Here is an 11512-nt window from a genome sequence, read left to right as displayed (position 1 = left end):
CCTCAGCCTTCCCCACATTTGGAGGTGGTCATAGCTTCTGCAACATTTCATCCAGAAACTTCGACGAATCGATGAAGCAGCTGGCCTGGTCTTCTTCACGCCTACCCTCTTTCCTCCCTCTGTTCCTTCACTCAACAAACTCCTTGTCTTGATCTCACATCACAGCCATGGCAGACGCATTCAAAGCGGAGGGCAACAAGCTCTTCGCCGCCAAAGACTTCCAAGGCGCCATGTGAGTGACATCGTTCGTCATGTCTCAATCAACTCATTTGCTAACGTATCCCGCAGTGAGAAATTCTCGCAAGCCATCGAAGCAGACCCCTCCAACCACGTCCTCTACTCCAACCGCTCCGGCGCCTACGCCTCGCTCAAACAATTCGACAAAGCCCTCGAAGACGCCAACCAAACAACGCAACTCAAACCCGACTGGGCGAAGGGTTGGGGCCGCAAGGGCGCCGCGCTCCATGGCGAGGGCAACCTCGTCGATGCGCTGGATGCGTATGAAGAGGCACTCAAACTCGATCCGAACAATGCGCAGGCCAAGTCGGGCGTGGAGTCGGTCAATCGTGCCATCCAGGCGGAGATGAAGGAGGATGGGGTCAGTGGGGATCCCACGGGGGGTTTGGGCAGCATGTTCAACGATCCCAAGTTGTATGAGAAGCTGGCGGCGAATCCCAAGACGAGTGGCTATTTGGCGGATCCGCAGTTCATGGCAAAGTTGAAGGGGATGAGTGGGAATCCGAATGCGAATACGGAGATGTTTTCCGATCCGCGCTTCTTGCAGGTCATGAGTGTGTTGTTGGGGGTGGACATGCATATCCCTACGGAGGAGGACTTCCAGAAACAGGGCGGTGCAAAGGAGGCGGAGGAGGATGTGCAGATGCCTGATGCGCGGCCGACGTCGAAGTCGGAGGCGAAGAAGGCCCCAGAGCCGGAGCCGGAACCGGAACCGGAAGATGAAGAGGCGGCGGCGGCGAAGCAGGCGAAAGCAGACGCAGACGCAGAAAAGGCATTGGGCACAGCTGCGTACAAGAAGCGGCAATTCGACGAGGCAATTCAGCACTACAGCAAAGCCTGGGAACTGCACAAGGACATCACCTACCTCACCAACCGAAGCGCCGCGCAGTTCGAGAAAGGCGACTACGAAGCCTGCATAGCCGATTGCAAGGAAGCAGTGGAGCACGGGCGGGAGGTGCTCGCGGACTTCAAGATCATCGCCAAGGCCTTTGGCCGCATGGGCAGTGCCTACGAGAGACTCGGCGACTTGACCAACGCCATCGACTTCTACGGCCGCAGTCTGACCGAGCACCGCACTCCGGACATCCTCACGAAGCTGCGCGCCGCCGAGAAGGCGAAAAAACAAGCCGACGTGACGTCCTACATCGACCCGCAAAAAGCAGAAGAGGCGCGCGAGCGCGGCAACGAGCTCTTCAAAAACACCGAGTGGCCGGCAGCAGTCGAAGCGTACACGGAAATGATCAAGCGCGCGCCGCGAGACCCGCGAGGCTACAGCAACCGCGCCGCCTGCCTCATCAAACTGCTCACCTTCCCCTCTGCCGTGACGGACTGCGACGCCGCGCTCGCCATCGACCCGGCCTTTGTGCGCGCCTACCTGCGCAAAGCGCAGGCCCTCTTCGCCATGAAGGAGTACAACCGGTGTCTGGACGTGTGCACGCAGGCGCACGAGCACGACGCGGACGGCAAGAATGCGCGGGAGATTGAGGCGCAGAGCGGGCGGGCGCTGGAGGCGATGATGAAGGATCGCGAGGGCGAGACGGAGGAGCAGGCGCAGGCGCGCATCGGGCGCGATCCGGAGATTATGCAGATTCTGCAGGATCCGGTGATGCAGAGCATTCTGCAGCAGGGTGAGTTTCGATCTGCCATCTCGATGTGTCGGTGTGGACGTTTTGCTAATGATATGTCTAGCCAAGGGAGACCCGAAGGCGTTGCAGGATCATATGAAGAACCCCGACGTGCGCGGCAAGGTTCAAAAGTTGATTGCGGCGGGTGTCATTCGAATGGGCTAGGGGTGGAGCAGGCATGGGACGAGTGTAGCAGTGTACGATGGTACCCGCGACGCAGAGTATATCCTTTCAAGCATAGCGGGTGTATGACAAAAGATCTTCGACCTTCCATTATCTCAGAGTTCAGAGTCATACTTGCATACAGATATTATGTTCTCGGCTTTCTTTCGCCATCGACAAAGTTCTTCCATCTCTTCAAAGCAAGTAGTTAAAACGACGCCGCCTTTTCGCAATGCTAATTCTCTCTCATCCACCAAGTCACGTGCGCACAATCCTTCCCGAAAGTCTCTAATGCTCCAGCAATCTCAAGCTGCCCTGCACCACCACGTTCTCCAAGATGGAGCCCGGGGGAATGTCGATGGTCTGGCCCTCCGTAGCCACAATGATGACCGTGCCCTTCAGCTGCACACCACGGCCAAGGTTGACCGCACCGGTGATGGTCAGATGGTCGAGCTCGATCATCTTGGGGATGGAGGGAATGTGCGACTGGAAGCTGGACACCTTCTTGAAGTCGTTGCCGAGCTTGATGAGCGGTGCCGGGCCGAAGCGAGTGGGGTCCAACACGAGCTGGCCGTGCTTGACGGTGTAGAGATCCGACTTGACGAGCATGAGGTCGGAGCAGGTCTTGACGGGCAAGAAGCGGCGACGCGGCACGTTGACACCGTGGGCGTTGCTGAAGTGGCGGATGGCGGCGCCGACGGCCGTCTCGAGCTGGATGATGCTGACGTCGGCCTCGCCCTTGCGGTCGGCGGGGATGCTCTTGCCGTTGGGGATGATTTCCATGCTGAGCTCGTTGTTCTCCACGACACGCTTGACGGCGCGCAGGTTCATCCAGACGTTGTTGGTGTTGAAGTACTTGAACTTCTTGATGCTCTTGAACTCGTTGACGTACTGCTTGGGCACTTGAGCGATTTCAAGCAGACGTGCCTGGCCCTCGTAGTCGATGATGGTACCACCCTTGACATCGGCCTTTGTCTTGTCCGTCAACTCCATGATGTATTCTGATTTTGTCTGCACCATGTGCTGGAGGATGTTCAAGTCGACAACCGCACCGAGATTGTCGGCGTTGGAGAGGAAGAGGATCTCGACGCCACGATCGAGCAGCTTGTCGAGAATGCCGGAGTTGTAGAGGGATTCGAAGACGTCACCGTGGCCGGGAGGGTACCAGTCGGAGATGGGCGAGTCTGCGGTCTTTGGTGCGGGCAGGAGCGAGTCCTTGAGGATACGCGGGTAGCGGGACTGATTGAAGGTCATGATGTCAATGTTGTGGCCCTCGTACTTCTTGATGATGGACGCCGTGTCGGAGTCGGTGTTGAAGGAGTTCATGAGGACAAAGGGGACATTGACGTCGTAAGTGCGGTTGAGGAATTCGATTTGGCGGACGGACAGATCGAGGAAGGACATGCCGTCGCGGACCTCGATGACGGACTTGGGGCCGACGCAACCCATGGAAGTACCGAGACCTCCATTGAGCTTGAGCACGGCGAGCTTGCTCAAGAACTCGACAGAGTCGGTGTTGCTGAGGGTGTTGTAGTCGACAACCTGCTCGGGCTTGGGGGGAGCGATGCGAGACCACTCAATCTCGTTGCCCTTTGCCTTGTCGTTCAGATAGCGGCGGAAGAGGGAGAAAAAGTTGTCCATTTCCGTCTCGAAACGCTGGAGAGATGTGTGAGCTGGTGAAGAGGTTGGTGACACTCGCGGAAGGGAAGATGTACCTGCTTCTGCTTGGGGTCCTTGACGGTGTCTGCAAGGTTGTTGAGGGCATTGCGCATCTGCGAGGCAGCAACGGAGGTGGAAGTGTTTTCGAAAGCCTGTTCGTGAAAGGGACACGTTAGTCTGGACGTCGCACGAGCGAGTGAAGACATGGTAAGGTGGGGGTTGGTGGAGGGCCAGGCGTGCAGGAGAGCAAGCTCGCCGTATTTATCCCAAGCGAAAGAGGGGTTGCCTTTAAGACAACGACATTGCTGGCGGCATAAGCCGTCTCGCTAGGATTTCCAGGACGGGAGGAGGGGTGATTGCACGCTGGAGCAAACAAACGCGGTGAATGCGTCTGACAAGCTCGGCGTAGCCATCGCCACCCGCTTCCGCCGCAGCCTCCCTCTTTCCGCCTCACATGGGTGTATGGGATGATGATGAAGAAGGGAGTATGAACGGTCCAACGTACCACATGGGACTGAGACTTTCCATGATGTCTGCCGCCGTCGATGCTGTCGCTGTTTCCATTGGCGGAGAACTTGAGGTGAGAGGGCAGGGCGCTCTTGGCTGCCATTTTGATGGATGGATGTGGGTTTCGACGAAGGGTGGTGTGATCGTTGTATTTCTGAGAGGATGTCCAAAGACGTTGGTGGTCTGAAGAGAAGAGGAAGAGAAGATGATTAGCGAAGGGTCTGAAATTTTTACGGACGTCGTTCCCTGAAGCTCACCTTCCCAATGCGGGGCGTTGATGGCGTCAAACAAGGTTTCCCGGCGGGGTTGGTTTGCGTTGTGCGAGGAAGGTGCGAGTCGTCACGGGAGCAACTCTGGGTCGAATAGCAATGAAACCTCGCGAGGCCGATGAGTATCCAAGAGGGATGATGAATGTATGGAGAAAAGGAGAATCCAACACCGCTTTCTCGAGCCCGACCGCTATTTACATCATTTGGAGGGAGCAGGACTGGTTGCCCCACCATCGCCGCTGAACCCTGACCAAACGGGGGGAGCGTTGGGGAAATCGACATCATTGGGTGCGCTAGAGCCCAGCGATTGGGCGACGTCGTGTCCAACACCCGTCTTTTTCCCACGTTCGACGCCTCTCACGGCCCGGGAATGAGCTGCGTTTGCTCCGTCGCTCACCCGCTCGTATCTGCACCTCGGAATTCGCCAGCTGGCCAGAATCGTCGCCGGCGGTCTCGGAAGGACCTCCCCGATGCACTCGGCGTTTGTCTTCTTCACCGACAAAAGCGGCCGTGGTGTAACTTAGGGCGATTGATCAGACAGCGACGCCACCAGCTGTCACACAGTGCCGATCATCCCACCAAATCAGCGTCAGACTGGGCGAGATCCCCACGGCCTCTCCGCTCTCCATGCTGCGCTCCAGAAAACGCGCCAAAAAAACCTGCCCACCGAAAACCTTGCTCGCGTCGGCTGCAGAAGGCAACTCAAACTGACTTTCATGCAGGTCCCAACGCACCTGGTGAGTGGTGAACAGCTCTCTATGCCGCACGTGTGTCGTTCCACGCTTCTAGTTGTTCACTTTGCTGCATGTCTCGGCACACAGCCCCGTCGGTGGTGTTTGAACGTTCTGAAATATTGATAGATCGACACTGACTTAATCTACTACCTGCGGCGAACCATCCAGTCTCATCGGAATAGGTAAATGCTCCGCTTGATGCCTGTAAAGATGCTCCAATAGCTGCTTCCCACAACCTATAGCATCGACAATCCTGCAATCCAAACACGCTCATGACCTTCCACCAATTCCAATCTGCTGCTGGACATCTACCGCTGTCGATTCCCCAGCATTCGCGTAATCTCCACGCTTGGGTGATCGGCAAAGGCAATGGCGCGCGGTTTATCGAGCTTCAGCCTTATCACCTCACAAGGGATATTCTGAGCCGACAGTCTGTCTGCAAGCTGCTTCACTACCCATTCGGCAAGTGACTCCAACGTCTCAAACGAAGAATCTTCGATAAGCTGTGATGGGAGTCAGTATCCTTCCTCTCACCCTGCGCATGGTTTCGTTCGGACATACCTGCGCAAAGCTCTGCTCCACCCCGAATAGTTGTTGCAAATACGTTCGATCCGCTAGTTTGGGCTCCGCGGAGGGCACGAACTGAAGATGCACCACAAGCGGCTGCTTCGCCCTCCTCTCGTACGCGTTGACGCCAATCAGCGTCATCACTTTCATCTCTTTGATTCGCCATGTATAGAAGTGAGTCTTCCGCGCACCCTGCCCGTCACACGTGATCGAATGCACCAACTCTACTCCCTCGCCATAGAGACTAGCCTTGGGAAACGTCACGGTGATCTCAATGTCACGTATTCTGGAGGACGCATCCTCCCTTCTGGCGATCTGGAAGACCTGGCGCTCACAGAGTGCGAAAAGGGCGTCAAGCCCTTGGCCGGCGGTGCAGCCACCGCGAATCCGCTTCGCCAATTCTCCGTAATGGACGGTATTTTGATCCAGTGCATCATTACTCGCCGTCGACTCAATCCCCTGCATGAGGCCCAATTTGAGCGAGACGAGCGCCGGCTGTGCTTTGAGCTCGCCCCATATGTTCGGCGCAATGACATCGTGAGGAAGCTGGAGATTGATGAGTTGTATCCTATCGTCGTACGTGAACCCGTCCATTTCTTGTCTAGAGTTTTGCGATCCAGCAAGCCCCCATCGACTTGGTTGTAGGTGAGCAGTCGTCATCGCAGCCCCTTTGTACTCATGATTGTTGAGTTTTTCGTACTGTGCTACTCACCTGTGCTGGCGAGAATGTCTCACAAACGGAACCTGGCATCCGATTCTCGTTAGGGTTAGGGTTAAGATTGTCAGCCGTTGTCAACACAGCTATGACTCCTCCGACACGACAGCAATGTTCTCGAGTTCTGCAACGATCATTCACCTGCAGGCAAGTGACGATCGACAAAGATGTCTTGCACCGACACGATAGAGCTGCAGGACGTCTCGCCAAAGCGAATAGCGAAGATCTCTGTTCAACCTCTCCATCACCAGCACGGCGAAGCCTCTAATGGCGAGGGAAGCAATCAGGATCTCCAGGATGGACAAGATCAGATTGGCACCAATAATCCCGAGCAGGAAACGGTAGTCTATCCTTCAGGCGCCAAACTTATCTTGACGATCATCGCCCTGGCTCTCACAATCTTCCTGGTAGCGCTGGACTCTTCAATCATTGCTCAAGCCATTCCAAGCATTACCAAGCAATTCGGCAGTGTAGCAAGCATTACTGTAAGGAAGATCTGCGTGCGAGAATGCAGAACGACTTGCTAACACCTCTACGACTCCCAGTGGTACGGTACCGCGTATACATTGCCCAACACAAGCTTCGGTCTGGTCTGGGGCAAGGCGTACAAGTGCTTTCCCTTGAAAAGAACCTACCTGTTGGCAATTGTCATCTTCGAAATTGGCAACATAGTGACTGCTTCGGCGGATTCGAGTGTGGTTGTCGTTCTCGGCCGAATCATATCTGGACTCGGAGGCGCTGGTTTGATGAATGGAAGCTTCATCATCATGGCTTTGACGGCGCGGCCGGAGCGAAGGGCGATGATGATGGGCATCACTGGCGTGACATTTGGCTGCTCCAGCGTAGTTGGTCCGTTACTTGGGGGAGTGTTGGTAGATGCGCTTAATTGGAGATGGTGCTTCTGGTATGTTGTGCGCTTTGTCAACTCGACAGACCATTGTAGCTGACAACCGATGCTACAGGATCAACCTACCATTCGGCGCGGTGGCTGCTGGCATCATCGTGGTATTCTTCAGCCAGCCAGACTATGTCACTACCGAACAGGGAACCCTCAAGGAAAAACTTACTCGTTTGGACATCAACGGCGGGCTGTTGGTCGTAGGCTCGCTGACCTGCTTCGTCTTTGCCATGAACTTGGTCGGAGCGGCGACTTGGAACGGCGCGAAGATTGCCGGCGCTCTAATCGGATCCTGCGTACTTGCAGCACTATTCATCGGCAACGAGAAACTCATGGGCTCCAAAGCAATGTTGCAAATGCACGTGCTCCGGAATCGCAATATCATGCGCAATTGTGCATTCGCCTTTTTCCTCGCCGGCGCCTTCTTCCCTCTGATCTACATTCTCCCGATCCAATTCCAGTCAATTGGGCAACAGAGTGCAGCGGAAAGTGGAATACGACTGATACCGCTGCTCCTCGGTGTTAGTATCTTCACGCTCATCTCCAACGGTCTGGTCACCTATTGGAAAATCTACAACGCGATCTTCGCCTTTGGTGCCGTGTTTGCCACCGCCGGCGCCTTTCTGATGTACACGTACGGCCTCAAGAGCACCACTGCAGCCTGGATCGGATCGGAGGTACTTGCATCGATTGGCATAGGTGCCGCCTTGCAGCTGCCCGTTACCGCAAACAATGCCGCAGTGGGAATAGACGATGTACCAGCAGCAACGGCACTCGCATTGTTCTTCGAGAACGTGGGCACAACGCTGTTTGTAGCGGCCACCGACGGCGCATTCACCAAGGGCCTTGTACACGGCGTCAAGACTCGACTACCAACTACTAACCCCGAGACGATTATCAATGCTGGTGTTACGCAGTTGCGGTCCACATTTCCACCAGATGAACTGCCAGCTATACTGGCGGCGTACGTGGAGGGGTGTAGGGATAGCCATTTGATCCCCGTCGCGTGTGCGGCTTTGGCGGGCTTGATCACGATCGTGAGTGCGGCGCCGGTCGCGTCGACCAAGATCAGGAATTGGATGTCGAAGCCTCATGCTAGATAGAGCTTTATGTAGCCAGGCGCGATATCAACATTGAGCTTCGAGGTCTTGAACAATCATAAGGTAGGTGGGCAAGTTGAGTCGGTGCAAAGCGGTGAGTGCTGCCTGAGGCTGCAACACGCCTGCGCCACAGCCGAACGTCACAGTGGCGTGTTTACCGAAACTCTAAACCCAACAAAACCCGGCGCGGCATCACATGAAGGTTGGCCAAATTGCCCACTACTGGTCTCACGGGCATCCTTCATCCCTTGGACAAGCTTCAAACCCTCAACGCTCACCAGCTCCGACCTTACACGACAGCCTCCAACTCAAAGTACGCGTCGAAAGTGTACGAGAGCCTGATCGACGCGCAGAACTCGATTCAACCAACCGAATCGTGGGAGTAGCAGGACACGAGGAGGGCTACAGTCTCTTATCGAGCACACGACAGTCGCTCCTCCATATCCTCGGCTCCAGGCGCCTTAGTGGATATCCGCGACCATGGCGGCGCTAGGAGAGGAGTTGCTGAAGGTGGTCAACAGGCTGCAGGACCTTGTTTTCAACACTATTGGCAATGACTCCCTAGACCTACCTCAGATCGTATGCCATCGCCGCACGCCTTGAATCTGGTGGACCTTCGCTAACGATGCTTGCAGGTGGTTGTTGGATCACAGTCGTCAGGAAAATCCTCCGTCCTCGAGAACATCGTTGGCCGCGACTTCCTCCCCCGCGGCTCGGGCATCGTCACGCGAAGACCCCTTATCCTCCAGCTCATCAACGTGCCCTCCGAACGAGACGACAGGCCTGAGCATGACGAGGTACACGTGCCGCATACTCCAGCCTCCGTGGCCGGTCAAGACGAATGGGGCGAGTTCAACCACATCCCTGGCCGGCGGTTTTACGATTTTCAAGAGGTGAAGCGGGAGATTGATAATGAGACGGCGAGGATAGCGGGAAACAACAAGGGCATCAATCGGCAGCCAATCAACCTCAAGATCTACTCGCCTCACGTGCTCAGCCTCACGCTGGTCGATCTGCCCGGGTTGACCAAGGTGCCTATCGGAGACCAGCCGGGAGACATCGAGAAGCAGACGCGCACCCTCATCTCCGAATACATCGCCAAGCCCAACAGCATCATCCTCGCCGTCTCCCCTGCCAATGTCGACATTGTCAACTCGGAAGCGCTCAAGCTTGCGCGGTATGTCGACCCTACGGGAAAGCGCACCATTGGTGTCCTCACCAAGCTCGACCTGATGGACCATGGGACAAACGCGCTCGACATCCTGTCCGGTCGAGTGTATCCGCTCAAGCTCGGCTTCATCGGCGTTGTCAATCGCTCTCAGCAAGACATCCAGGGCAACAAGTCCATGGCTGATGCGCTGTCGGCCGAGCGAGACTTCTTCCGCATGCATCCCGCCTACCGAAATATTGCATCACGATGTGGCACGCAATTCCTCGCAAAGACACTCAACTCCACTCTCATGACACATATCCGCGAGCGATTGCCGGATATCAAGGCCAGGTTGAACACGCTCATGGGGCAGACGCAGCAAGAGCTCGCATCGTACGGCACCGATTCCTTCACGGGCAAGGAGCATCGAGGAAGCTTGATCCTGAGCTTGATGACTCGATTCGCGACGTCTTTCATCTCCTCGATTGACGGCACGTCTTCCGAGATCAGCACGAAAGAGCTTTGCGGTGGCGCAAGGATTTACTACATCTTCAATTCCGTCTTCGGCAACAGCCTCGAGACCATCGACCCTACCCAGAACCTGTCCCCTCTTGACATTAGAACCGCGATTCGAAACTCGACCGGCCCGCGACCAAGCTTGTTCGTACCTGAGCTAGCATTCGATCTTTTGGTGAAGCCGCAGATCAAACTGCTTGAAATTCCATCCCAGCGATGTGTCGAGCTTGTCTACGAGGAGCTCATCAAGATTGGCCATACGTGTGGGGATAACGAGCTCGCACGCTATCCGCGACTCCAAGGAAAGCTCATCGAGGTCGTTTCCGACCTGCTCCGCGAGCGGTTAGGACCATGCTCGACATATGTTGAATCTCTCATCTCAATCCAACGAGCATACATCAACACCAATCATCCCAACTTCTTGGGTGCTGCAGCGGCAATGAGTAATGTCATGCAGGACAAACATGACCGGGAGAAGCGAATGGTCGCAGCAGAGGAAAAGCGAAAGCGCGAGGCGAGAAGACGGAAGGAGATTGCTGCTGTCAATGGCGATCAGACGCCAGAAGACCACGAGGACGAGCAACAGCAACAACAGAGTGCGCTTCCAACGCGGAACGCAGTGAGGAACAAGGAGAGCAGAAGCATGTCTCCAGCGGTCGGCAGGGATGGACACCGACTGACGCATTCTGTCACAGCGCCAAACGGCACCACCGCCCCGAGCGGTAAGGATAGCTTCCTCAACTACTTCTTTGGCAAGGAGAATGGGATTCGAGATTCTGGGCTACCGGGACAGAGCGCGGCTGGGGCCATGCAGGGCATTGGTGGGAGCGCGAGCAGGCACGTCAGCCAGAACCTCGAGCCCAGCATTGCAGCAAGTTTCAGAAGAGGCGATACGCGGCCAGTGAGCATGCCGGAGCCGCCCGTTGCGGGCCTGACTGTCGAAGAAATGGATGCACAGGATCTTGGATTCGTAAGTCCTCCACTGACCGCATTGTCGTGACTTCGCAGCACTAACATGGCCCAGCCGCATGATCCGACCTCCGAAGGCCCAGCGATGACGGAGCGCGAGGCGTTGGAGACCGAGCTCATCCGTCGCCTCATCTCCTCCTACTTCAACATTGTGCGTGAGACCATTGCCGACCAGGTGCCGAAAGCAGTGATGCACCTGCTGGTCAACTTCTCCAAGGACGTCGTGCAGAATCGCCTGGTTAGCGAGCTGTACAAGGAGACTTTGTTCGAGGAGTTGCTGTATGAGGATGGAGTGATCAAGCAGGAACGAGAGAAGTGCGAGAAGCTGTTGGAGACGTACAAGGAGGCGGCCAAGATTGTTGGGGAGGTGTTGTAAACGAGGGTTGTGTGTGTTCTTTCCGGTT

At 55.9% G+C, this 11512-nt stretch overlaps 5 protein-coding genes across 5 annotated transcripts; 3 read left to right on the top strand and 2 right to left on the bottom strand.

The window, feature by feature from the left end:
* Positions 1 to 66: 66 nt before the first annotated feature.
* On the top strand, positions 67 to 2130 carry BDY17DRAFT_301258 (heat shock protein STI1). Its single transcript, XM_033734207.1, has 3 exons — positions 67 to 232; positions 289 to 1865; positions 1927 to 2130. The coding sequence occupies exons 1-3, from the start codon at positions 168 to 170 to the stop codon at positions 2025 to 2027; spliced, it is 1743 nt and encodes a 580-aa protein (XP_033587959.1). The 5' UTR covers positions 67 to 167; the 3' UTR covers positions 2028 to 2130.
* On the bottom strand, positions 2131 to 4607 carry BDY17DRAFT_301253 (putative UTP-glucose-1-phosphate uridylyltransferase Ugp1). The gene is made up of 4 exons (XM_033734206.1): positions 4448 to 4607; positions 4189 to 4373; positions 3740 to 3835; positions 2131 to 3680 (listed from the first exon to the last, which is right to left on the bottom strand). The coding sequence occupies exons 2-4, from the start codon at positions 4291 to 4293 to the stop codon at positions 2313 to 2315; spliced, it is 1569 nt and encodes a 522-aa protein (XP_033587958.1). The 5' UTR covers positions 4294 to 4373; positions 4448 to 4607; the 3' UTR covers positions 2131 to 2312.
* An 894-nt stretch (positions 4608 to 5501) lies between these two features.
* On the bottom strand, positions 5502 to 6354 carry BDY17DRAFT_326082 (Dihydroneopterin aldolase-domain-containing protein; the record flags this gene model as incomplete). The annotated part of the gene is made up of 2 exons (XM_033737453.1): positions 5502 to 5696; positions 5755 to 6354. 2 exons carry the CDS (start codon positions 6352 to 6354, stop codon positions 5502 to 5504), a joined length of 795 nt encoding a protein of 264 aa, XP_033587957.1.
* Positions 6355 to 6642: 288 nt separating this feature from the next.
* BDY17DRAFT_254439 (MFS gliotoxin efflux transporter glia) lies at positions 6643 to 8476 on the top strand (the record flags this gene model as incomplete). The annotated part of the gene is made up of 3 exons (XM_033731435.1): positions 6643 to 6960; positions 7021 to 7379; positions 7438 to 8476. 3 exons carry the CDS (start codon positions 6643 to 6645, stop codon positions 8474 to 8476), a joined length of 1716 nt encoding a protein of 571 aa, XP_033587956.1.
* A 477-nt stretch (positions 8477 to 8953) lies between these two features.
* BDY17DRAFT_326080 (Dynamin central region-domain-containing protein) lies at positions 8954 to 11484 on the top strand (the record flags this gene model as incomplete). The annotated part of the gene is made up of 3 exons (XM_033737452.1): positions 8954 to 9052; positions 9109 to 11109; positions 11164 to 11484. The coding sequence occupies 3 exons, from the start codon at positions 8954 to 8956 to the stop codon at positions 11482 to 11484; spliced, it is 2421 nt and encodes an 806-aa protein (XP_033587955.1).
* Between the last annotated feature and the right edge of the window lie 28 nt (positions 11485 to 11512).

This window comes from Neohortaea acidophila (genome assembly GCF_010093505.1).
Source record: "Neohortaea acidophila strain CBS 113389 unplaced genomic scaffold BDY17scaffold_8, whole genome shotgun sequence".
NCBI classification, from domain to species: Eukaryota; Fungi; Ascomycota; class Dothideomycetes; order Mycosphaerellales; family Teratosphaeriaceae; genus Neohortaea; species Neohortaea acidophila.
This window is presented reverse-complemented; position numbering and strand designations above follow the sequence as displayed.

Coding starts and splice junctions, on each gene's coding strand:
- BDY17DRAFT_301258 (XM_033734207.1), top strand. CDS start 168: ATGGCAGACGCATTCAAAGCGGAGGGCAACAAGCTCTTCGCCGCCAAA. Junction 233..288: donor AAAGACTTCCAAGGCGCCAT/GTGAGTGACATC, acceptor CGTATCCCGCAG/TGAGAAATTCTCGCAAGCCA. Junction 1,866..1,926: donor GCAGAGCATTCTGCAGCAGG/GTGAGTTTCGAT, acceptor TGATATGTCTAG/CCAAGGGAGACCCGAAGGCG.
- BDY17DRAFT_301253 (XM_033734206.1), bottom strand. CDS start 4,293: ATGGCAGCCAAGAGCGCCCTGCCCTCTCACCTCAAGTTCTCCGCCAAT. Junction 3,836..4,188: donor GAAAGTCTCAGTCCCATGTG/GTACGTTGGACC, acceptor TTTCACGAACAG/GCTTTCGAAAACACTTCCAC. Junction 3,681..3,739: donor AGGACCCCAAGCAGAAGCAG/GTACATCTTCCC, acceptor ACATCTCTCCAG/CGTTTCGAGACGGAAATGGA.